This window comes from Perna viridis, chromosome 11, assembly GCF_037379345.1.
Source record: "Perna viridis isolate PV_CMFRI_1.1 ecotype Kerala chromosome 11, ASM3737934v1, whole genome shotgun sequence".
Lineage (NCBI taxonomy): Eukaryota > Metazoa > Mollusca > Bivalvia > Mytilida > Mytilidae > Perna > Perna viridis.
In genome coordinates this window covers 9,263,522-9,288,030 of record NC_142455.1, presented here as the reverse complement: position 1 = coordinate 9,288,030, position 24,509 = coordinate 9,263,522, and the positions used below count along the sequence as shown (strand labels likewise).

The 24,509-nt window shown below is 32.4% G+C and overlaps 2 protein-coding genes across 3 annotated transcripts; one reads left to right on the top strand and one right to left on the bottom strand.

The window, feature by feature from the left end:
- Positions 1-2,403: 2,403 nt before the first annotated feature.
- LOC148602895 (uncharacterized) lies at positions 2,404-4,274 on the top strand. Of its 2 annotated transcripts, XM_088552368.1 has the most exons (2): positions 2,404-2,926; positions 2,993-4,274. In XM_088552368.1, the coding sequence occupies exons 1-2, from the start codon at positions 2,722-2,724 to the stop codon at positions 4,246-4,248; spliced, it is 1,461 nt and encodes a 486-aa protein (XP_088408494.1). In that variant the 5' UTR covers positions 2,404-2,721; the 3' UTR covers positions 4,249-4,274. The 2 variants fall into 2 exon arrangements, with proteins under 2 accessions (XP_088408494.1, XP_088408492.1); XM_088552366.1 differs by having other exon boundaries at positions 2,404-4,274.
- A 7,147-nt stretch (positions 4,275-11,421) lies between these two features.
- Positions 11,422-18,654, bottom strand: LOC148602894 (uncharacterized). Its single transcript, XM_088551783.1, has 6 exons — positions 18,471-18,654; positions 16,491-16,522; positions 14,940-15,044; positions 13,423-13,648; positions 12,381-12,453; positions 11,422-11,806 (listed from the first exon to the last, which is right to left on the bottom strand). Exons 1-6 carry the CDS (start codon positions 18,531-18,533, stop codon positions 11,574-11,576), a joined length of 732 nt encoding a protein of 243 aa, XP_088407909.1. The 5' UTR covers positions 18,534-18,654; the 3' UTR covers positions 11,422-11,573.
- Positions 18,655-24,509: the final 5,855 nt, after the last annotated feature.

The following is a 24,509-nucleotide window of genomic DNA, read 5'->3' as shown; positions in this document are numbered from 1 at the left end:
GCATTTGATTGTTAGCATAAGTAAGTTATATTCCAGATTTGCCTTCATTACAGTCTGAAATCTATTTTTAATTCAAGAAAGTATCATCGGGTTGATGTGTAATTCAAGAAAGTATCATCGGGTTGATGTGTAATTCAAACATTGTATCATGCGGTAATATGAGTTATATCTCAGCTTTTAGATAAATTTCGAACATACTTATTCAGATTCCCCTCTCAAAATGATATTTAAAATACTCAAGAAAAAAAAAACTGAATAAAAACTTAAGTCAAATACCACTCTCCAGATCAAAAGCAAATGCAAATCAATTATTTCCTTTATGGCCAAAGTGTCATAGGATTGGGTGAAATCATATACAATTACAACAAAATGTAAAGCTTCAACACTTTCAAAACTGTATTGCTTTAATTTTAGGGGATTAGAGTTTTGTTTTTGTTTTTCTTGAAAAAGGAACTTATTTGATTTTCTCCATGTTGATTGTTATTCTGTGTTGCTACAACGGATCTACAAAAAGGTATCATTTATAACAGCGAAGTAAATCCGTTTGGACCGTTACGAGTCATTGGATCTTCTTGTGACTTCAGAAAAGCAGATATACAGTGACGGATCCAGATTTTTGAAAATTGGTTACAGATGAGTTCCAGGCTGTTGTTTGCGCACATTTGTCCCAATTTTTCGCAGAATTTTCCCAATAATAGGGGTTCCATCGCCGAATCCCCTGGATCCGTCACTGAAATAAATGTATGTCTAGGGAATTACATGCACATTTTTTCATGTAGAATCCGAAATTCTGGCTTTCCTTAAATTAACAGTCTCAGATTAGAATATTAGAGCTATCAATGAATTATATGCAGATACAGTTTTAACTTTGATAAAATTTTCTTTTTTTTTGTTCATTTTCATGTTCCAATTTTTTATACCTTTAGGCTTCAAAACGGCAATATCTGATTATTTCTGGCATCAATTTCACAAAAAGTCGTAAGTGCAAAGTTGGTAGTAAGTAATGACGTCATAACAGAAAATAGCATTGTTACGTCATAACTTACGATCAATTTTACACTTACGACTTTTTGTGAAATCGACGCCTGATTTAAATACAGGTTATGCTATGGTTAATCCATCCTCCCAAGTCAGGGTTTTGAGTTTACCTGACATGTTGAAACAGTACATTGTGAAAAACATCCATTTGAATGGGGAATGTTGTTGTATTATTGCAAATGTAGAGGCTCTACATTCCATTTTTTTTAAATTTGCGTTTGACCTAACCACAAAAACCACGAATATCGGTATCCCACGTACAGTAGATTTCTTGCAGTACGTATACAAGTATTGTTGAACTGAAAACGATGGTGTGGCATTGAACTAACTACAGATGATTGAGTGTAGGGTCAGTTATCTGGGTCTTTAATATAGGTCCAAATTGAAGGCCATTGAATGTCACAGTTTCGTGGCTAGTAGATAAGAAACATTTACAGACAGCATGGCGGTGTTCACAGTTCTCCTGCTGACATGTATTCTCCCTTGCATCGTAAAAGGTGATGGTAAGAACCTACTATACATGTACAAACTTCATAGGCGGACCCCCCCCCCAAAAAAAAAAAAAAAAAAATTGGGGGGGGGGGGGTAATTTGTTGTTAATAATATCGGAAATCAATTGATATCACTGAACCGGGCCAGTCTTTGTCCAATAAGCCTCTTACTAGCCTCTTTCCTGTCTGAAATTCTGGAACCGCCACTGAACCACTGAATTTTGTTTCAATTCAGAAATATTTATTAACTATTCCCATCAAATCACAACGTCATCATATCAATCACCACTACTTGTAATGGTGGATCCAGAGATTTTGGGGGTAGAAAAAGCGGTTCAAAGCTATTATTTGCTCACTTTTGCCCAAATTTTGCGAGAAATAAAAAAAATCCAACAAATAGAGGGGGAGTCCACGACCACCAGAGTCCTCCCCTTGGGTCTGCCAATAACGTAAATATGTTGAGAAATATAATCTTCATGCATAATAAACATAATACTTGTAAGTCGATATAAACCAGACATCTTGACAAGATAAATACTACTTCATCAATTTTAAGACAAACCACAATACGACTAAATGAACATTGACTAAAAATCCAATTACTTATAAAAATAAAATTCATCAATTCAGTCCATCTGTTAACTTAATTAATCTAATATAATATAACTGTAAACTAGTACAATCTCTATAAACAGACGAATTCTTCATTTTATATCATATCGACTTAATATCCATTTTAATCCATTCCCCATCACCATGCAAATAAAAATTCTCTAGAAACGCAGACGCGATCTGGTCCACGACTCCATAGCAATTGTAATGACGTAGCCGTCTTTCCGGTTCCTGTCAACGATTCTGTTGTTTTTACTTCGTGTAGCTTTGTGACATTGCTTTAGATGTTATTGTCGGTACCCTTCTTATTACTTTGCTATATAGAAAACGTTTAGCGAAAATAACTGGTCCTAGTCTTTGTAGAACAAAATAGAAACGATAAGTTTTTTGTTTTATCAAAAAAGCTGTTGATTGTTTAATATAACCGATAGTTCATTAAAATACATTTTGTCTGGTTTTAGGGGGCTTCGATCCAAACACGTTCGACCCAAACGGCGCTGGATTTGGTAGTAGCGGTTCCCAGTCTTCATCATCGTCTAACGGAGGATCTGGATTCGGAACAGGTTCAAACAGTGGTGGAATGACGGGTGGATTCGGCAGCGGTAGTTTTGGTTCGAATTCGGGAAGTGGTGACAATGGATCTGGTGGCTTTGGTGGCAGTGGTTTCGGAATGGGGAGCAGCAGTGGAAGCGGAAGTAAAAGTGATAGCTTGACTGGAGGCTTCGGTGGCAGTGGTTTCGGAATGGGATCAAGCAGCGGAAGTGGGAGTGGTGGGTCAAGTGGAGGTTTCGGTGGCAGTGGTTTCGGCATGGGTAGCAGCAGCGGAAGCGGAGGTGATAGTTCAGGTGGAGGTTTCGGTGGCAGTGGTTTCGGAATGGGATCAACTAGTGGAAGCGCAAATGGTGGATCAAATGGAGGCTTCGGTGGCAGTGGTTTCGGAATGGGAAGCAGCAGCGGAAGTGGAAGTGGGTCGAGTGGAGGGTTTGGTGGCAGTGGTTTTGGAATGGGATCAAGTAGTGGAAGCGGAAGTGATGGGACAAGTGGGGGCTTCGGAATGGGAAGCAGCAGTGGAAGCGGAAGTGGTGGGTCAAGTGGAGGCTTTGGGGGCAGTGGTTTTGGAATGGGATCAAGCAGCGGAGGCGGAAGTAGTGGATCAAGTGGTGGCTTCGGTGGAAGTGGTTTCGGAACGGGAAGCAGCAGTGGAAGCGGCAGTGGAGGTGGTGGATCAAGTGGAGGCTTCGGGGGTAGTGGTTTTGGAATGGGATCAAGCAGTGGAAGCGGAAGTGGAGGGTCAAGTGGAGGCTTCGGTGGCAGTGGTTTCGGAATGGGCAGCAGTGGAAGCGGCAGTGGAGGTGGTGGATCAAATGGAGGCTTCGGGGGCAGTGGTTTTGGAATGGGATCAAGCAGTGGAAGCGGAAGTGGAGGGTCAAGTGGAGGCTTCGGTGGCAGTGGTTTTGGAATGGGCAGCAGTGGAAGCGGTAGTGGAGGTGGTGGATCAAATGGAGGCTTCGGGGGCAGTGGTTTCGGAATGGGATCAAGCAGTGGAAGCGGAAGTGGAGGGTCAAGTGGAGGCTTCGGTGGCAGTGGTTTTGGAATGGGCAGCAGTGGAAGCGGCAGTGGAGGTGGTGGATCAAATGGAGGCTTCGGGGGCAGTGGTTTCGGAATGGGCAGCAGCAGCGGCGGCGGTGGTGGTGGCTCAAGTGGAGGTTTCGGTGGAAGTGGTTTTGGAATGGGAGCTAGTAGTGGAAGCGAGAGTGGTGGGTCAAGTGGAGGCTTCGGAATGGGATCAAGCAGTGGTAGCGGAAGTGGTGGGTCAAGTGGCAGCTTTGGTGGCAGTGGCTTTGGAATGGGATCCGGAAGTAGCAGTGGTAGTGGGACAGGAGGTTTTGGGAGCGGTTCAGGATTTGGAAGTGGATCTGGATCTACCAGCTTTGGAGATGGTAGTGGTTCTGGATCAGGTGGATTTGGAAATGGAGATCTTGGCAGTGGATTTAGTAGTTCAGGGTTCGGGTCTGGTACTGGATCAGGAAGTACAGGATCTGGTTCATCAGGAAGCGGATCCTTTGATCCAAATGCTATTAATGCTAACTTTAGAGGTAAAAAATAAAAACTTCGTATTTTCAAATATTTTGTTTTCAGTTTCGTTGTAGTAATCAATGGAATTGTGTTACATTTGTATCGGCGACTTACAGAAAAAAAAAACCGAATTGTCGTAGAATTATATATTACATATATAGCGATGATGTTTCACGCTACAAAGGCTTCCTTTAAAAAATTCAAAGATAAGTTAAATCTGGTAGGATGCGTTCTATACATGAAGTTTAAAGCTCGAGTAATATGTTGGAAACAATATATCACGATGCACTCATGCATTAAAAAACAAAACAAAACAAAACAAAACACTGTGATCTCTGGCTTAGTAATACATGTATATGTCAATATCAATATTTACCGTATTAGCCTTGTTAGCCGAGTAGTCTAGAGCGTCGGAGTTGGTGCAGGCGGTGTTGCCATTGATGTCAAAGAGAAGAGAAGGGGTTCGAATCCCGCTGAGGGAGGTTCAAATTTGCAACCTCGCATCGACCTACAGTTGGGGTGTAGCTTAGACTTGATTGTATATATGCATCCTTGTATTAACATTCTATGCTGATCCTCGCCTTGCATGTTCAGTATCTATATAGTAATACTAACAGGTAAGGTGGTAGAGTTCCCACACTCCATCTGACTTCTTATATGTATTATATACTTGGTGTGGCTGTATTTATATACCGTTGCATGCAAATCCTCTACTGCCTTACCTGATAAATCTATATTTTTTGGCCGAGTGGTCTAGAGCGTTGGACTCAGTGCAGGCGGTGTTGCCATAGGTGTCAGAGAAGAGACTATATGGAACGACCAAAAATTAGCATCGCAAATTTGACAGTTTTAATATAGTTGGGAATTTTTCAGACCTTTCTATATGTTTACATTATATTTCTCTGTATCAATTGATCCGAAGGAGCAGTGAAGCGAATAGAGTCGTCACATTCTGAAAAATTCCGAACGATATTAGAACTGTGAAATTTGCGATGCATGTCAGTCTATTTAAGAATCGGGCAGTTTACGAAACATGGTATAGAAAAACCACAATTTTGATTGTGTAATTTGACTATTTGCACCATCAGAATCGTGGAAAAAAGACAATCTTCCATATCATTTTGGAAAATTGAGTTATAATTTTATTGAAATGCACGGTAAACGAACATTTGAATGGCAGGTAACCCTATCAAAAACCTCATTTTTCTAACATTCTATTGAAAAAATTCTGAGCAAATCCAGGGATGCAGAGATCAAATAATGGTCTTTTCAAATAGAGAGAGTATCCTACAGTAATATTGCATTGTCAGATCGGTGAGGTTTTGACATGCATGTTTCTGATTTTTCCCATTTAGCCTGATTCTTACGAAGACTTACACTTAATGCATTGAATTTTGGTGGTATGTCTGTCCTGTGCTGCATTTAATTTATTACAATATTATTTAAAGTGGATTTTAATACCAAAATTGTTCTTGTATACAAACTTTGCATAATCAAAAATAGAAAATATATCTGATAATAAACATTGACTGGTAAAGTTTCTGCATAGGAAGTTTCATAATATCTGGTAATAAAAATTGACTGGTTGTAAAATTTTACCAACTGTTAAACATGGCAATCATAATAAGCACTCAGTATAAAGCAGGCTTACTTTTATTTTCAGAAAAATTACAACAAATAAGAAATACAAAACAAAACAAGTGATTGACCAGAAACAATCCTCTAGCCTAGGGCCTTTAACATTTCAGGATAATATTCCCCTTAAATGAATCAACCTTTTTTTGTTATGATACTAAATTTACTCTTTAAAATTTCAACCTATATATGTAATATCTAAATTTCCCCTTCAAAAATTCAACCTTTTTTGTGTTATAATATAACATCTAAATTTCCCCTTCAATGAATCAATCTATATATGTTATGCATCATTCCACATGAACATCAAACCGAAGGTGGCACATCATTAGTTCAGTCATTTATTTTTCACACCAAATACATTTAAGAGGGTGTCCATGCTAAAAGTTGGCAGTGGGAGGCACATGACAAATTTTTGTTTTAAAAATTTTTTCACATATTTCATATCACAAATGCATCCTTTTTCAAAGTCGAATGTAGGTTTTTGATTAAGTTCAGTGATGAGAAACAAATTACATAGAAAGCATTGAAATTCATTGAAGAAAGGGAGACAACTCTTTCATTTAAAAAAAAATGTAGCTCTATTAGAGAACTTTAAATGTATTTTCAGAGCAATCCATTGTTGATTTAAAACAAACTTTGTCCTATTTGACATACCTATGGTATATACATTACATGGCAACAAAAAAAATCAGCGATATAAAATTTACCCTGTGTCACCCATATTATAGGACCTGCCAGATTTTTACATGGACATCCTCTAAAACATAAAGATAATATTGGTCAAAGGATTAGTTTCCTCTCTTTTTTATAAGTTCCAAGTAAAAATAAGAGCAATGACTTCTGAATAGTAAATGAACCCACATCCCAACTCAACTTAATCTGTAATTTCATGTCTAAAACATTGTGTTAATGTTTGAAACATTAAACTGTGTTTGAACTATCAAAGGTATACTCAAGTATTTGAAAGACAAACAATTAGCCTACAATTAGGTTTTATATTATATAGATATCAGTGATTTATTGAATATACCATGTGTAAAAAATTTCGATAATTTATACTGTGAAATAAATTTGGTATTTTCACTCCTGGACTTTCTCCCACCACAACATGAATATCAACCTCCCGATCTAAAAATTTTAAATTTATGATATAAATAGCAAAGTATCATAACAAAAATCTATAGAAAGGATAATCAACTGGTTATTGTGAATAATCAAAATATTATCACTCATGCCAAGAATGCATTAAGATTTAAATCGAGCTCGGAACAAGTTCTGCACACTCGTTAAATCTTAAGCTTTTATCGGCGCTGGAGATCATACATGTATTTTGGTTATTCACACTCTTTATTCTAGACAATTCAGCAACAAAAGTCTCCTAACTTTGCCATATGATGGTATTTTATAGCACTCAATAACGCAATGATAAAAAAATTTCCTTCTTCAATTCAAGATGTGATAGTTTCCTGATAAATTGGTATAAAAAAATCCATTTTACATGTAACATCATGATCATGATGTGAGTTGCACTTCATATGCTTTGTTTGAACAGAGAAACCAACAAACCAAAATTTATATCTAGACATCCAACACATGGAACCCTGGGATGCTTACCCTCCTTGCTCTTTACTCAATTAAGCATACTTTTTGGGAATTTTGTATCTTGACATGTTGAAGAGCTCTGTCATACTACCGAAAAGGAATTTTTTTCAAATGATCAAAATTCTACTGTTATTAATATATTTAATATTTTGGGTGAATCCCTTGAGACTAATGAGAAAAAAATTCTTAATTAAAAAATGAATTTCACTTTGATAATAATGCTCATAATCAAAATGGTACTTCATATTTAGGATTTTGATATAATTCAAAATCTTCCCAAAAAACAGAATTCTGATTGTTTATGGTATTTTTATTAAACGATATGTAAAATGGCCAGCAGGCAACTGAGCCACTCTACATTTCCAATATTGATATTAAGAAAACTTCATGTGATTTTTGCAGATTAGAATTATATACATTGTAACAAAGACCAACAACTGTTTCTTACAAGAAATATACATACACTATCTCCTTAAACATTGGTTAGAATTTACATAAAATATCAATTTCACCACTGCTTAAAATAATAAAATATCAATTTAACCACTGGTTAAAATACATAAAATATCAATTTCACCACTGCTTAAAATAATAAAATATCAATTTAACCACTGGTTAAAATACATAAAATATCAATTTAACCACTGGTTAAAATATACATAAAGTCTGAATTTAAACATTGGTTTAAATTCAATATAAAAAAAAAACAACATTTAAGAAAAAAGTAAAAAACAAACAAAAATGAATTCTGTTTTAATTACACAAAGGTTTTGCTTTTAATGTATATAGTTCACTATTTGTGACAATAAAATCTTACATCCCCCCATTTGTAATTAAGAAAAAAAAACCTTGAAAAAATAGTTCTAAATTTGATGTCATACATACAGTAACACACAGAAATATTTACAAAATGGCAAGACAACTTCGTTGGAAATATTATGCATACAGACCAGAGAATGAAAAAAAAATTCCTAGATTCTCATTGAACATTTTTCAAAAATAAGGGTGATTTCATTTTAATTAGTTTAAGTGAAAAGTGCTGTCAATTTACAAGAAATCAACCTAAATTGGGAAAAAAATCAAAATAAAATTCTTTGGGGAGGGTGAAAAATTGGGTCGGGAGGGGATAAGAATCTGGGATATTTTTCATTTTGGCCTACATGAAAGCAAAATAAGGAAAAATTTACATGTAACTTCAGATAATTTTTTTAAATTTAAATTGTTTGAATTATCTATTATGGAGATATTCGATGAAATCATTCTTTGCATAAAAAAGACTTGAATAAATCAAAATTTAATGTGATAACACTAATTAGAGGTAAAAAAAAATCACTACAAATCTCCTAAAAACTCGGATAGCAGATTTACGTTTTGAACAATACATTTAATTTGTAGCTTCAAGTAAATACAGACATTCATTTAAGGAGGTAGACTTAGGGTAAGGGACATAACTCATAAAGTCAGTGATATGTTTGTATCATAATCAATTTCACCAAAGGCTATCAAGCTTTCATTTGACACAGAATGAAATCAGTCCAAGTTACTTTGATGCTTACATGAGATTGATGTAAAATGGTGAATATAAACGTTCAAATGATTTGTAAGAGTTGTGTCCCTTACCCTAGGTCTACCTCCTCAAACTAAAGGAAATGCACAAAACACCTTAATTTTCAAAAAAAAAAAATATAAACAAACAAAATCTTAAAACAAAGGATTAAAGCTATGGAGAGAAACAGCGACAAAGTCACAACAACCTTAACACATGTGTAACAGCAAAATTAGATGCTGACTAATTTCATATGAAGTATAACTTAACAAAAACACTTCTTTCAAAGCTGTTCTTTTCTGTACATAAGTGATAATATAGAATATCAGGATAGATGAAAGACATGCTTCACAATCATAGGTACTGGGAACAAGACTAAGCTTCTCACTCCCCCTTTTTATAAAAACCTAATTTAAAATTCTTTTCCGAAGATTTCAGTTATAATAGTGATAATTTCTGTTATGATATTAACACACATATACTGTAAATAACATTTTTTTACAATCTACTGCAATTTAACCATCCACGGTGGTTATTGAAAATATAGATAGTAAACTTGCAGCAGATAGTCAACAAATGTTATCTTGTAATAGAATTTAACACTAAGATAACTGAAATCAGTAGAAAATGAAAAAAAATCTGATTTTGAAAAAAAAGGGGGAGGGTCAAGAAATTTGGTCCTCTCCCCAAGTGCCTGTGTACACAATAGGTAAATATACCTCAACAATTTCACTGTAGGTATAATGTAATTATAAAATCAACAACATTCTATAGACAACTAAGAATCAGATAAATTTCATTTCCATACAACAGGAAAATTTCAACTCAAAACAGAAAGCTTGAAAAGAAAAGAGAAAAATAATTCATAATTTGATCTCCTTTTGCATCAATGAGTTTTTAAAACTTCTCTATGTCAAAAAATTAACAATAATATCTCTCTAAGGCTGCAATCTGTGCCTAAGGCTTTTTTTCTGCTACAAGCCTGTACTATATTTTACAAAAATCATTACATGTACTGCAAAATTTGTCATAATTAATGATGTCTCAAATGCTATTTTCAATCATGACACAATCAGTAACAACTATTTCTACACTTACAACTTTTTGGGAAGTTGAATTCTTAACCACGAAAAATTACCATTTCTTATTTGATGTTTCTAAATTTCAATACATTTCTACTTTTCTCTATCAATGCTTACTCAGACTAAAAACAACAGGCTTAAGGCACAGACTGAAACAGGGGTGGATCCAGGATTTCAGGTTAGGTGGGGCGTATGCCCTGCAAGCTTGTACTTGGATCCACGCCTGTGAGACAAATGCAAATCTTATGATTGTCAATGGTTATGTTATATCATTTTCATCAATTCCAACTAACAGTAACACTTTGTCACATCAAATGCTAATATCGGTAATAAACTATGTAAAAAAATCTCACAAAATCTCAAGGACCATGTGATGTTATCATAGATATATTTAACTTCTCTAACTCTTGTGTACATATGACAGAATTAAGATTAAAAACAAAAATGCAATGCAATCTAATTAAAATAAGAATTTTCTATTTAAGTTTTACTGCATACAAGACCCATCCATTACAGTCTGATTTAAGGTGGACCTAGGGTAAGGGACACAACTCTTAAAAATCATTGGAACATTTCTATTCAGCATTTTACATCAATTTTATGCAAGCATCTAATTAACTAGGATTCATTTTATTCTGCTTCAAAGGAAAGCTTGAGAGGCTTTGGTGAAATTAAATATGATGCAAACATATCACTGATTACATGAGTTATGTCCCTTACCCTAGGTCTACCTCCTGAAAGCGACTAATTACTCCTTAAGATAAGTCCATGTTACAACTTGTTACTCTTCAAGATATTTCCTTGTTACAGTTTTACATGACACACACAGAACATACATGTATATCTGGTCAGTTTCAGGTCTTTTATGCTGGGAACATTATCAAATATCTTATTTTTATCAAAGCGAAATGTAGACTATCTGTAAAAACATGTAGGAACGTGCTGTACACATTTAAGTAGCAGTCCTTATAAATATCTGACAGGAAGTGATATATATGTCAGAAACCAACATATTTGTTTTCATTTCTAATTCAGAAAGAGTTACAAGAGTACAGACCACATAACCAGTCTTAACTTTTCATTCTGTTTTTGCGCTGTTTAGATAAAAATAAAATTAATGTAAATTGTGCCTGAAATTGACAGTAAGCAAGGAATTTCATTTGTAATTTGGTAGATTGAAGAAGGAGACGAATACATGCTTTTCTCAAAAACACAGATCTGTATTCAGAAACTAACAAAAAATATGACGTATACAGACAGAAAAAACATTGCTACTTATCCGTTTTTCTGCAACTTGTATCACTTCTCCTTTTGGCAGCCTGAATTTTATATGTATTGGTGCTTCAGCATAACAAGAGTTCTTACAATCAGTGTATTATGAATATAAGTCTGTGATAATAAAGAATTTTGATTGGTTTACACAAAGTGGATTTCTCACTGTATACAAAATCAAAATAATATCAATCAAAAACAAAAATTTCATTGAGCTTAGGAAGCTGCATTCTGATTGGTCGATGCATTAGAGTCTGCTGACAGACTTGTTGTCTGCTGTAAGTCTGTTGTTGTATTTTGATACAGGGACTGAGGTGAGACTGTGTTTTGGTAGTCACGCAGTGCTGGATTCTGATTTGTTGATTGACTGTTACCAGTATTTTGATTGGCTATCTCAGTATAAGGAGGTGGCTGAGGAAGCCCTATATCTGTGTTGATAGGCACTGCATCTTCAAATAAAAAATACATTTAAGGAGGTAAACCAAGGGTAAATGACATAACTCTTGAAATCAGTGATATGTTTGTATCATATTCAATTTCACCAAAGCAAATCAAGGTTTCATGTAATACAGAATGAATCAGTCCAAGTAACTTTGATGCTTAAATGCAATCAATATAAAATGATAAATACAAACTTTCCAATGATTTGTAAGAGTTGTGTCCCTTACCCTAGGTCTACCTCCTTAATATAAACAAAGGGAACAGTACTGATCATAATGAACAAAGGCATAAAGTTAAATAAAAAATATTTTAAAGAGCAGTGTATTATAAGGCCTAAGTACAAACATGTATGAAAGGATTCATCATGATATAGATGCATCATGATACTTATTGGTCAAGATACAATATATATCTGACTGAGGTATTGATACGCTACTATAAAGTTCATGTTTACGTTTTTGACCTAATTTTTTTATTGGAATCGTTGGAAGGTAAAGCTTTCCTATTTCTGGCCTCTTTTTACTTGTATTAGAATAAATTGGGTCAGATTTTAAAGTTTCTCTATTTCTGCCCCATATATACCTGCATTTGAATAACCTGGATAAGGTGGTGCAGTTTCTTTATTCCCTGGGTACATTCCTGGTTGTAATACAACCTAAAATAGAAAAAATAATATAAATCTTTTTCTTTATGATCTGGTCTTTTTATCTACATCTTAGACAGCTAGAAATTTGTGGTATCATACCATGGATGATGTGATATAAACAAGTGATATACAAAAAATTGCCATTACCATTGGTTGTTGTGTGATAATGTCATGCAGTCTTTCAAATCTAATTGGTTGATAGAAACCTGACATTTCTTACGTTGTTCTAAAAAAAACAACTGATGATGTCATAGAAGAGTATCCCTGGAATTTCTGCAATGTCAAATTCAGAATGTTAAGTGGTTCAAATTTTCTGAAAGAATCATAAAGAAAAAAAGTTGGTATTTTGTGATATTCAACTTTAACTAATTATGAAATCTTTAATTTAAGGAGTTCAATGCCACCTTATGATAAATTATCTATTTATAGTAGCAAATGTCAATCACTTCCAAATTAAGTCGCAGATAGAACATCAAACTGACACATGTACATGTTTTTTTTTTCCAATCTATCAAGATAGTCCTAGTTTATGTGACGAAAACAAACTTTTCTTAAATAAATCTACATTTAGTAACAGCCCCCTTGCAGGCCATTGTCTTAAATTAAAGACAGCTTCATTCTTCTTTCCACGTCCCATGCACATGCAAATTGCATGTACACAGTATATTGAAATCTTACAAAGTGGACAGAGATCTGTTATGTTTGAAAAGACTTCCACATGGACTGAATTTTATAATACAAGCCAAATTTTAGTCTAAGAATCTTTTAAAAATGTCTGTAACTATACCTCTAAAAATAGTACCTATTAAAAACTTAAAATTTGGCATCTGCAAATTGACCTACCATATGATACTTGTACATATAAACAAAGAAACAAAAAAGTGTGAATGTAAAAGGTCAACATTGAAGATTTCTAGACTTGAAAATGTCAGCTTCTAAAGGTACAGGTGTATTGTACAACCATATAATTTTTCCTACCTCAGAATATGGAGGAGGTTGGTACACATTGGCATAGGGCTCAGCCCCAGGCCCTGAGTAGGCATATGGTGTTGTGTTAGGCTCCCCAGATGCAGTAAGTATAATTGTTCTGGATCGTCTTGTGCTGCGGGCAGGAGAACTTGTCCTTCCGTGGATTAACCTTTGGCGTTGTTTGTAATATCCACATCCTCCAAAACACGACATTAATACAAATAGTATGATAAACCTGAAAAACAATGACGTTGATTCAACATTTCTTTTACATGTATACAATTCAAGCTAGAATATGAAAATAAAAGGGAACAGGAGGAGGGTACTTTAGTTTGCAATGTGCTTGACGTACCACAGACTTTAAATTTGTTAAAAACTTGAAGCAAAAAAGAACTCATTTATAATATTTATTTCGTATTGAAATGGCTTAGTTGATATTGTTTATCAAAATCTCATCAAGACACTTTGAAATGAGTGACACAGGGACACTATGAGGGGGCAGAGTGGCACAGCATTCCAACATTTCTATCTAGTTAGAACATTGATATAGAAGTGCAACCTTAAAGCATACGAATGTAATAATAGGATTTTTTTTTAAACCTGTCAGTCCAAATGAAATATTGCTCTTTTCAAACATGATGTATATACAAATATATGGATAAAGCTATATTGTACAAGAAACAGTTAGGTTCTCTTAAATATTGAGGTCTAAGGGAAGTAACTCATTTCATTAATAATAATAATAATAAAAAAAAAAAAAACAATGTAAGGCATCTAACACCTAACATATGCCCTTATCTTCTAAAGATCTTCAATGATTACTGATAGGACAGCAACCATACACCTACCTCATGGTACAAAATAAATTGTGATACAAGTGTGATAATACGACACATTTCAATTTGATACAGCAAGCTGTCCTCTATACATGTATTTTCTTTAATTTGGAATAAGAAATATTCAAAAGATTTATTCAAATGATCAATTTTGTTGAGGCCAGGTTTCATTCTAGAACTTTGATCTTCACAAATATTAATGGATTTTTCCAACAAAGACATGTCCTACTTTACTACATGTATTTGCATAGTTATTTCATCAATTGTTCGAAAAAAAAGTTGTATTTTGACCTGTATCGCACTGTATCGAAACCTCAGTTGGATGTAATATATTGTATTGTGACGTAATATATTGTATTGTGACCAAAAGTATTATGATACATCGATATCATAATAAATCGTTTCATCCTTCATTACTGATCACCTTGTGGGGTAATAAACTACATGTACAATGTATGTCCAAAAACTCTTACGGTAATGATGGCAAAAGCTAAAAACAGGAATAACAAAAATAGGAATTGTGGTAAAAATTAATCTTGATCATGTTGATCAGTATAAAATATTTACATTTTTTTTTTACATCTACAGTGTAGTTAAAATAGACCAATTCAAATTTCACTACAAATCTAGGTAAGCTAATGAATATTTTAAACTGATATCAGACTGCAACACAAGAGGATTATGACCTACCAAAAGTACCAGAGATTCCAGAAGGACATCCTATAACCATAGATATAGTCATCATTGTTGTCATGACAACAGCTTCCATCACAACAGGTATATGGACTATGACAACTGTAAAATAAGACAGAAACTATAATTAATTGTCCTGACATGGAACTTATGACTATTTGACTATGGCCCAAAAAATGATCGTTTCCTGTTTCAATGCAAAAAAATTCAGGTCAGTAGGTCACCATTTATTTTTTATTTTTTAGATTTTTTTGTTTTGAAATTCCAAGGAGGTCCGATCAACAAAGCTAACATTGATCAGAATAAAAAGAAACTCAGAACTGGAAATGAAAAATTTCCTAAATTTTGGTTATGGAAATGACTTTTTTTTACACAAACTTCAGGTCGATAGGTTTCAGTCCAGGCCGGATCGGGAAACAGGAAACAACTACTACCTCCATCTATCTCAATTTTGAAGGAGTAACACAAGTACATGTACATGTATATGTACAAGTACAGATTTTCAAATTTAATTTCAAGAGTGATTTAGTTTATACACTTTTCAAATCAATGATCTACTTGAACAAAGTCAAAAGTTTGCAATAAATCGTCAATTAATAGGATTGAAGATCTAGGTTCATTTGTCAATGAAATTTCATGCAAGTCCTACAAAATTTAGGGTTCTAAACCTCTGACCACCCTTATTTTAACCCCAGTGGTCCTATTCACAAAAAATCATAACAGTAAAACTAGTCATAAGTTATGACGTCACAATACTTTGATTTACTATGACGTCATAACTTACGACTAATTTTACACTTACGACTTTTTGTGAAAAGAACCACAGAAATTGTTGAAATTGTTCATGCTGTCTTGAAACACAGAGGAGAGCTTTATAAAAGCAAAGAGGTACATGTACTGTGTTTATTTACAAATGTAATGTAATCTTACTTGACCATGGAAATACTACCCCTTGAGCATACCCTTGTCATTTTATCAAACTTCAGCAGACGTTTATGTTAGTCTTTTTACATGCTCAGATCAAGAATAAAATTAAAAAAAAAAAACCTTATTTGTAGTAATTTAAAGATAAATATTGGAATTTGTGTTATTTCATCAGATACTTCTTCTTTTAAGAAATATCTGAAAGAGTGAGCAAGTTCGGTTTTGATCACAGGTGGACTTTCTAACATGTCATTAAAACATCATATCTTTCTGAAAATTCTCTGAGTTACTTCAATTAATTTGTATACGTAATGGTGCTGCACGTGTACTGTTAATTTAATTATGCAATCAACAGATCATTTACAGGTAAGACACAGTCACAGATGGCTGCACATTGGCTACTAATATTGACACACACCTGTCAATTAATTTCCAATACACAATTAAGAGACAGGTAGATAGGATGTTTATACACTAAAAAAACCATGCAGACTGTACATGTTATTTATAAGGGTTAACAATTTTTATGTCAGATATTAGAAAATGGTCATTGGTCGTTAGCAAAATTTGTTGGTCAATAGCCCTTGAGTGTACTGTACAAATGTACTTGTTACATAAACTTACTCTTTATCTTTGGAGCATGTTACAGCTACAACCTGCAAAATTAAAACTTAAAATGATACAAATGTACATGTACAAATTAAATTCCAATAAAAACTGTACTACAATTTAAGCATTATAGATAATCAATTATCTTTTATATAATTGTAGTTCACATTTATTTAAGGATTGGTTATTAGTTTTTCAGTCTATGAAGATCAACAACAAAGTGGTACACTACTCTGACAGTGGTAGCCAATAACATCATTATTTCTTAAGATTTCTTATATTTTTTTTTCAGAAGTTGTTGCCATGTTGGGCATAAGCTACCATTCAAAGTTTTTTAACAAAATTGTGAATATCTCTTTCAATTAAAAAAAAAATAAAATGTGGATTACCAGTCACAAAGTGGTGTACCATTAGGTCAGTGATCAGCACCTAAAATAACCGAAAACCAGATGTAAATGTATGTACCCAAAAACCTCAATAAAATTTGTTTTTTGTTGTATGATTGCTTCCTACGTTATTTAAGTTTACAAACATTTTTTTAAAAATTTGTTTTATGCATCTTACAACACTTTCATTACCCAACAAAAGTCTGTAATAATCAATATGGCATCGGAAAGACAAATAACTGATTCTAAGTACATGTATGTATGCCATATTAATTTATATTATAGATTTAAATTGGGTAACTACATTTAGAATGTGGGTACACCCCGAAATGTATAACCTGTACCCATACTAAATTTACCGTACCCAAATAACTATACATTGCTGATTTTTCAGATATTATTAACAAGTTTAAACTAAAACTTGGTCCAAAAGTTTTGAGTGATCAATCAATTTAAGTTACAATATGTTGCAAACACTTATGATATTTAAAACTCAGTCAATTTCAAGTTTTCAAAAGTCCCAAAATGTGTTACCGGAAGTTACTGTACCTAACAAATAATTGATTATTCCTCACTTTCCTGTCCGAATTTTACATTTTCCTGAAAACATTCAGAAAACTTCAATTTAAGACTTTAAATAACCTTTTGAAAGATTTGATATTGTTTTAAAAAAGAACTGTTGGAGTTTGAATTCTGATACATGTAGCTTGAATCCCAGAACCAGCAAAGAACAGATATGATCTTATCCAGAATGAAAAATAAAGTCCCATAAATTGAATCTGATGCAATTTTAATTTATCGCCCTTGAATATACTTTTTAAAAATAATATTATGGTGTTCTGATGTGAAATACATTTGTATATGATAAAATTGTACAGATAACAAAAATACCAGACTTTGATTTTGGGTAAGGGAATTTGGGTTAAACATTTCAGTAAATCTGAAAACTGAAAATCGAATAAAAATCAAATTTTAGAAAACATATTCGAGATCATTGATTCTAGCACAGCCATCATGTCATTTTATAAAAGTACAAATTTTCAGCTGGAAATATCATGTAATAATGAGAAACTGGCAAAAGAGTGTTTGGTATGGGGAAAAGTTGGTACGAGTATGGGTACAGTTACACATTTCAGTATGTACATGTATCTAGAATGTGATGGAATATTCATAAAAAAAAATTATTATGGAAAACTTATTTCAAGTATGTTTAAATGGGTAAGTGGCTATTTATACATTTTTGTACTACCCAAAAAACATATTTTATTGAGGTTTTCTGATTTTTTACCTGGTTTTCCATTCATACTCAGGTTTTTGGCTATAAGCTACAAGTCAGTGATCAGTCATGGTACATCCTGTATTGTCTACATTTTTTGTAGCATACAATGTACAATTTTGACCCAATTTGAAGCAGATTAGATGACATTTTACCCTTGAACCATTAATATGACCCCTTTTCACTACTGTGACTATGGGTAACTCATTACAAAAAAAAAGGTCTCGGTGTAAGTAACATAAATTTCATAAGGAAGATATTTCGAATAAACGAATCTTCAACTTACTTAACTAAGGAAGTTAAATAGAAAAATCTTTTTGCGTTATAACTTACCTGAAAACAATAGTCTGTAATAAAAAGGAGTATTGTGATGTAAAAATCTTTACTCTTGATCATTCTGCTTCCCCCTAACGATCTTTAATGGGAACATATATATTAATGAGTAAATCTGTTACAAAACAACAGTTTACCAAACAATGGATTTTCGGAAACACATAAGTTGTATCCCTTGCCAGAGGTCGTTATTTCGCCACAATCGATCGACGCCCTCTAATCAAGTTAGCAATACTATTGTTATCGTTAATCATTTATGTATTTGGTAATTAGCAATCTGAAGTGTTCAAACATATACATATATTATTTTCCTGGTTCCGCTTTTAAATACCCCAATATCATCAATCAGTTATATAACACAAAATACTAACTGTTCACTGACCATGAAGTTGATCTGAAGTTCCCGACTCTGCTTTTTCTTAATTTTTTAAGGGAACATTTTTAAGAGCTATGTCAAGCCAAAGTGGACAAAAATGAGATTTTTCTAATACTAAAAGTTGATTTTTTTTAATATTACAAATTCATTTTCTAGAAAAGCAGAGGACGCTTACCCTACCGGTGCACCTGGTCCATGCTCCCAGTTTTTAGTGGAATCCGAGTTGCTCATTTACTTTTGTTACTTTGTATGTATGATTTTAGTTACTTTATGTTCTTAGGTGTGTATGTCTGTTATCCATGTCTGGTCTTTGTCCCTGGATTACATTGTTTCGATTACCGCTATAACATTGGTTCCCTTGATTACTCTAATATTACAAATTAGATTTGTTATATCACAAAACACTTTTTTAATCTAAAAAAAACCCAATTTTTTTAATATTAAAAATTCATTTGAATTTCTAATATTAAAAAACTATTTTTTAATGTTAGAAATTGATTTTCTAATATTAGAAAATGGATTTATCGTATTCTATTACGATTTTTTAATATCAGAAAAAATAATGTGACTGATTTTGCAATATTGCACAGTGACTTTCTGATATTACAAATTCATTTTCTAATATTCAATTTGTAATATTACAAAATGTATGATATTTTATAATATTACTAAATCAGGAATTTGTAATATTAGAAAAGAAGTGTTTTCTAATATTAAAAAAAATGATTTTTTTTTAATATAACAAATTCATTTTCTAATATTACAAATAGATTTCTAATATCACAAAACATTTTTTTTATATTAAAAATTCAATTGAATTTCTAACATTGAAAAACTATTTTTTAATATAAGAAATTGATTTTCTAATATTAGAAAATGGCTTTGTTGTAATCAGTTACGGTTTTTTATATTAGAAGTCATTTTGTAATATTAAAAATGTGATTGATTTTGCAATATTGCAAAGTGATTTTTTAATATCACAAATTCATTTACTAATATTACAAATTCAATTTGTAATATTATAAAATGTATGATATTTTATAATATTACTAAATCAGGAATTTGTAATATTAGAAAATGAATTTTTAATATTAAAAAATCTTTTCTAATATTAGAAAAAAAAATGATTTTGTAATATTAAAAATTCATTTTCTAATATTACAAAATATTGATTTTTGTCCACTTTGGCTTGCCATAGAGAGCTCTATTCAAGTTCTTAATCGGCTCTCATATTTCTTTTAAAGAATGACATTAATACTATTTTTTTATTGTATTATAATCTATGCATACATGTTTCATGATGTTGAGACGTAGATAATTATCTATCTAATCTACACAATTATGCTCAAATTTTATAAGTACATACAATGTATGTATTACAGTAAAAGTGTAATACAGGTCCGACGTATTGAACTCCTTTGGAATACAAGTTTTTTCTGTACTTCGATGAACTATACTGCAACAGTCCTGAAATTTTACTGTAGTGATGTAACCACATTTGCAATGGCGATGTTCTCATCGTTTCTATGTAATATGTGCTCAAATCTTATATTTGGAAAACTGCAGATTTATTTTTTATAGTTGACAACAGATTACTGATTTAATTTTTTTTCTTTTTATTTGTTCATTTATTCATTTTTTAAACCAGAATATATATATATACTGTTCACATTATGTCACTAATAAGCTTGGATACTGAACAATTTTATTTTTCAGATTGTTCATTAATTAACAAGTAATAATTACCCTATTAAACAATTAAAAAAGCTTTAAAAAATTTGTATCAGTTTAATTTGAAATTAAGCATATTTGATTAAATATGTTAAAGATATTTCCCAAATGTGTAAGTTTTTTTTGTCAAAACTGTATAGGTTTTATTTGAAAATTAAGCATATTTTGTTAAACATGTTAAGTAGTACTCCAGCTAAAGATCATGCAAAAAGAGATTCATGGGTAAAAAGCCTAAATATTTTTATGTTATATATTTTGTTTGAAATGTCATAGTAAACAGAAATTAACATGTGGTTTTTCATATAGGCTAAAAACCACTAATTCCACTTCCCATAGGCTTCTATGCTAATTTCACAATATTCAATGGCTTCTCTGGACTTTACCTTAACTTTAACCAGCAGAGGACTATATATCAGCATGATTCTACATATGTCAGCTCACAATCCTCAGAATGGCATGTGGGGTTAGCAGACTTGCAGTGCAGTACTGGTCACCGGAAGTGAAGTGTCTATAAATAGCATGGGAAATCCCAGTGTTTTCACAAGATAGGGGTATATTTAGAAATCATTATGGAGATTAGGTTTCACATCACAAGAAGCAAAATGCACCTATAAAATGTACAGAAATGGTTTTCCTTTCAGAAACTGTTTAAATTTTTTAAATGAGATGAGAACTTTTTTCACAGCACTATGAGGAACAGGGGTAATTCCTGCGTAGGACTATTTTTGCATACGTTCCAAATGCTCATTGGTTGAATTGGTGGTCTGTAACCTAAAGAGTCACTTTCTGTCTTAGAAAAAATAAATAACTATACAAGTATCTTCCTATACACATACTGAATGCATTTGCAAAGTTTCAGTGAAATGTGACAAGCACTTTTTTAAATATTTGATTTTTAAATATAGGGTAACCAAGTTGCGCGAGCAAAAAAGTGACAATATTCTACCATACTTAAATGCATTAAATATTTGCAAAGAACTTTTCCTGACTTTTCAAATAAAAAAAATCAATCACAACTTGTTTTTAACAATATTAATAAAGAGATAGCCTTTAAAAGTAGTCATTTTCTGAAAAATTGGTCTATTTTTAAAAATTTATGTCTGACATGCCTCCCCCTTTTTCTTGATCGCATGTCAAAAACCCTAAATCTTTAAATTTTTGCAAAAGGTGATATCTTTGGCTTTAAATTTGTAAATACAGTGTTTTCACAATAAAACATGACTAGTAAAGGGCACCTAAAGCAAAAAAAGTACTCAAAAATGCATTTTCCATGTTGCCATAGGGAAATGCTTATATGTCCTTAACCGCAGCAATGAAAGTGAGTTTTTCCTCATTTCTAATCAAATTTTTGCTCAAATTTACACAAAACTTGATTTCAAGTGCTGATTACCACAATATTTAAGTAAATATAGCCCTCAAAGTTAAATATTTGATATTTTTACTAAATTTTCTACACTTTTCACAAGATAGGACATACAATTCAGCCAAAAAGACCAATTTTCCATAATTTGGACCTATAACTTAAAAAAATGCATATTTTGAAGGATTTTTGTAGTGTATTCCTCTCATAGCAAAGTTTACAAGATCTTCAAGTAGTTTAAAGCTATTCTAAGAAACTTATCATTTTGCCATGGCCTCAGCTTAAAGAGTCACTTTCTGTCTTAGAAAAAATAAATAACTATACAAGTATCTTCCTATACACATACTGAATGCATTTGCAAAGTTTCAGTGAAATGTGACAAGCACTTTTTTAAATATTTGATTTTTAAATATAGGGTAACCAAGTTGCGCGAGCAAAAAAGTGACAATATTCTACCATACTTAAATGCATTAAATATTTGCAAAGAACTTTTTCTGACTTTTCAAATAAAAAAAATCAATCACAACTTGTTTTTAACAATATTAATAAAGAGATAGCCTTTAAAAGTAGTCATTTTCTGAAAAATTGGTCTATTTTTAAAAATTGATGTCTGACATGCCTCCCCCTTTTTCTTGATCGCATGTCAAAAACCCTAAATCTTTAAATTTTTGCAAAAGGTGATATCTTTGGCTTTAAATTTGTAAATACAGTGTTTTCACAATAAAACATGACTAGTAAAGGGCACCTAAAGCAAAAAAAGTACTCAAAAATGCATTTTCCACGTTGCCATAGGGAAATGCTTATATGTCCTTAACCGCAGCAATGAAAGTGAGTTTTTCCTCATTTCTAATCAAATTTTTGCTCAAATTTACACAAAACTTGATTTCAAGTGCTGATTACCACTATATTTAAGTAAATATAGCCCTCAAAGTTAAATATTTGATATTTTTACTAAATTTTCTACACTTTTCACAAGATAGGACATAAAATTCAGCCAAAAAGACCAATTTTCCATAATTTGGACCTATAACTTAAAAAAATGCATATTTTGAAGGATTTTTGTTGTGTATTCCTCTCATAGCAAAGTTTACAAGATCTTCAAGTAGTTTAAAGCTATTCTAAGAAACTTATCATTTTGCCATGGCCTCAGCTTAAGGCTAAAAACCACTAATTCCACTTCCCATAGGCTTCTATGCTAATTTCACAATATTCAATGGCTTCTCTGGACTTTACCTTAACTTTAACCTGCAGAGGACTATATATCAGCATGATTCTACATATGTCAGCTCACAATTCTCAGAATGGCATGTGGGGTTAGCAGACTTGCAGTGCAGTACTGGTCACCGGAAGTGAAGTGTCTATAAATAGCATGGGAAATCCCAGTGTTTTCACAAGATAGGGGTATATTTAGAAATCATTATGGAGATTAGGTTTCACATCACAAGAAGCAAAATGCACCTATAAAATGTACAGAAATGGTTTTCCTTTCAGAAACTGTTTAAATTTTTTAAATGAGATGAGAACTTTTTTCACAGCACTATGAGGAACAGGGGTAATTCCTGCGTAGGACTATTTTTGCATACGTTCCAAATGCTCATTGGTTGAATTGGTGGTCTGTAACCTAAAGAGTCACTTTCTGTCTTAGAAAAAATAAATAACTATACAAGTATCTTCCTATACACATACTGAATGCATTTGCAAAGTTTCAGTGAAATGTGACAAGCACTTTTTTAAATATTTGATTTTTAAATATAGGGTAACCAAGTTGCGCGAGCAAAAAAGTGACAATATTCTACCATACTTAAATGCATTAAATATTTGCAAAGAACTTTTTCTGACTTTTCAAATAAAAAAAATCAATCACAACTTGTTTTTAACAATATTAATAAAGAGATAGCCTTTAAAAGTAGTCATTTTCTGAAAAATTGGTCTATTTTTAAAAATTGATGTCTGACATGCCTCCCCCTTTTTCTTGATCGCATGTCAAAAACCCTAAATCTTTAAATTTTTGCAAAAGGTGATATCTTTGGCTTTAAATTTGTAAATACAGTGTTTTCACAATAAAACATGACTAGTAAAGGGCACCTAAAGCAAAAAAAGTACTCAAAAATGCATTTTCCACGTTGCCATAGGGAAATGCTTATATGTCCTTAACCGCAGCAATGAAAGTGAGTTTTTCCTCATTTCTAATCAAATTTTTGCTCAAATTTACACAAAACTTGATTTCAAGTGCTGATTACCACTATATTTAAGTAAATATAGCCCTCAAAGTTAAATATTTGATATTTTTACTAAATTTTCTACACTTTTCACAAGATAGGACATAAAATTCAGCCAAAAAGACCAATTTTCCATAATTTGGACCTATAACTTAAAAAAATGCATATTTTGAAGGATTTTTGTTGTGTATTCCTCTCATAGCAAAGTTTACAAGATCTTCAAGTAGTTTAAAGCTATTCTAAGAAACTTATCATTTTGCCATGGCCTCAGCTTAAGGCTAAAAACCACTAATTCCACTTCCCATAGGCTTCTATGCTAATTTCACAATATTCAATGGCTTCTCTGGACTTTA

Coding starts and splice junctions, on each gene's coding strand:
- LOC148602895 (XM_088552366.1), top strand. CDS start 2,722: ATGACGGGTGGATTCGGCAGCGGTAGTTTTGGTTCGAATTCGGGAAGT.
- LOC148602894 (XM_088551783.1), bottom strand. CDS start 18,533: ATGATCAAGAGTAAAGATTTTTACATCACAATACTCCTTTTTATTACA. Junction 13,649..14,939: donor TGGAATCTCTGGTACTTTTG/GTAGGTCATAAT, acceptor ATTGTTTTTCAG/GTTTATCATACTATTTGTAT. Junction 12,454..13,422: donor AACCTCCTCCATATTCTGAG/GTAGGAAAAATT, acceptor TTTCTATTTTAG/GTTGTATTACAACCAGGAAT.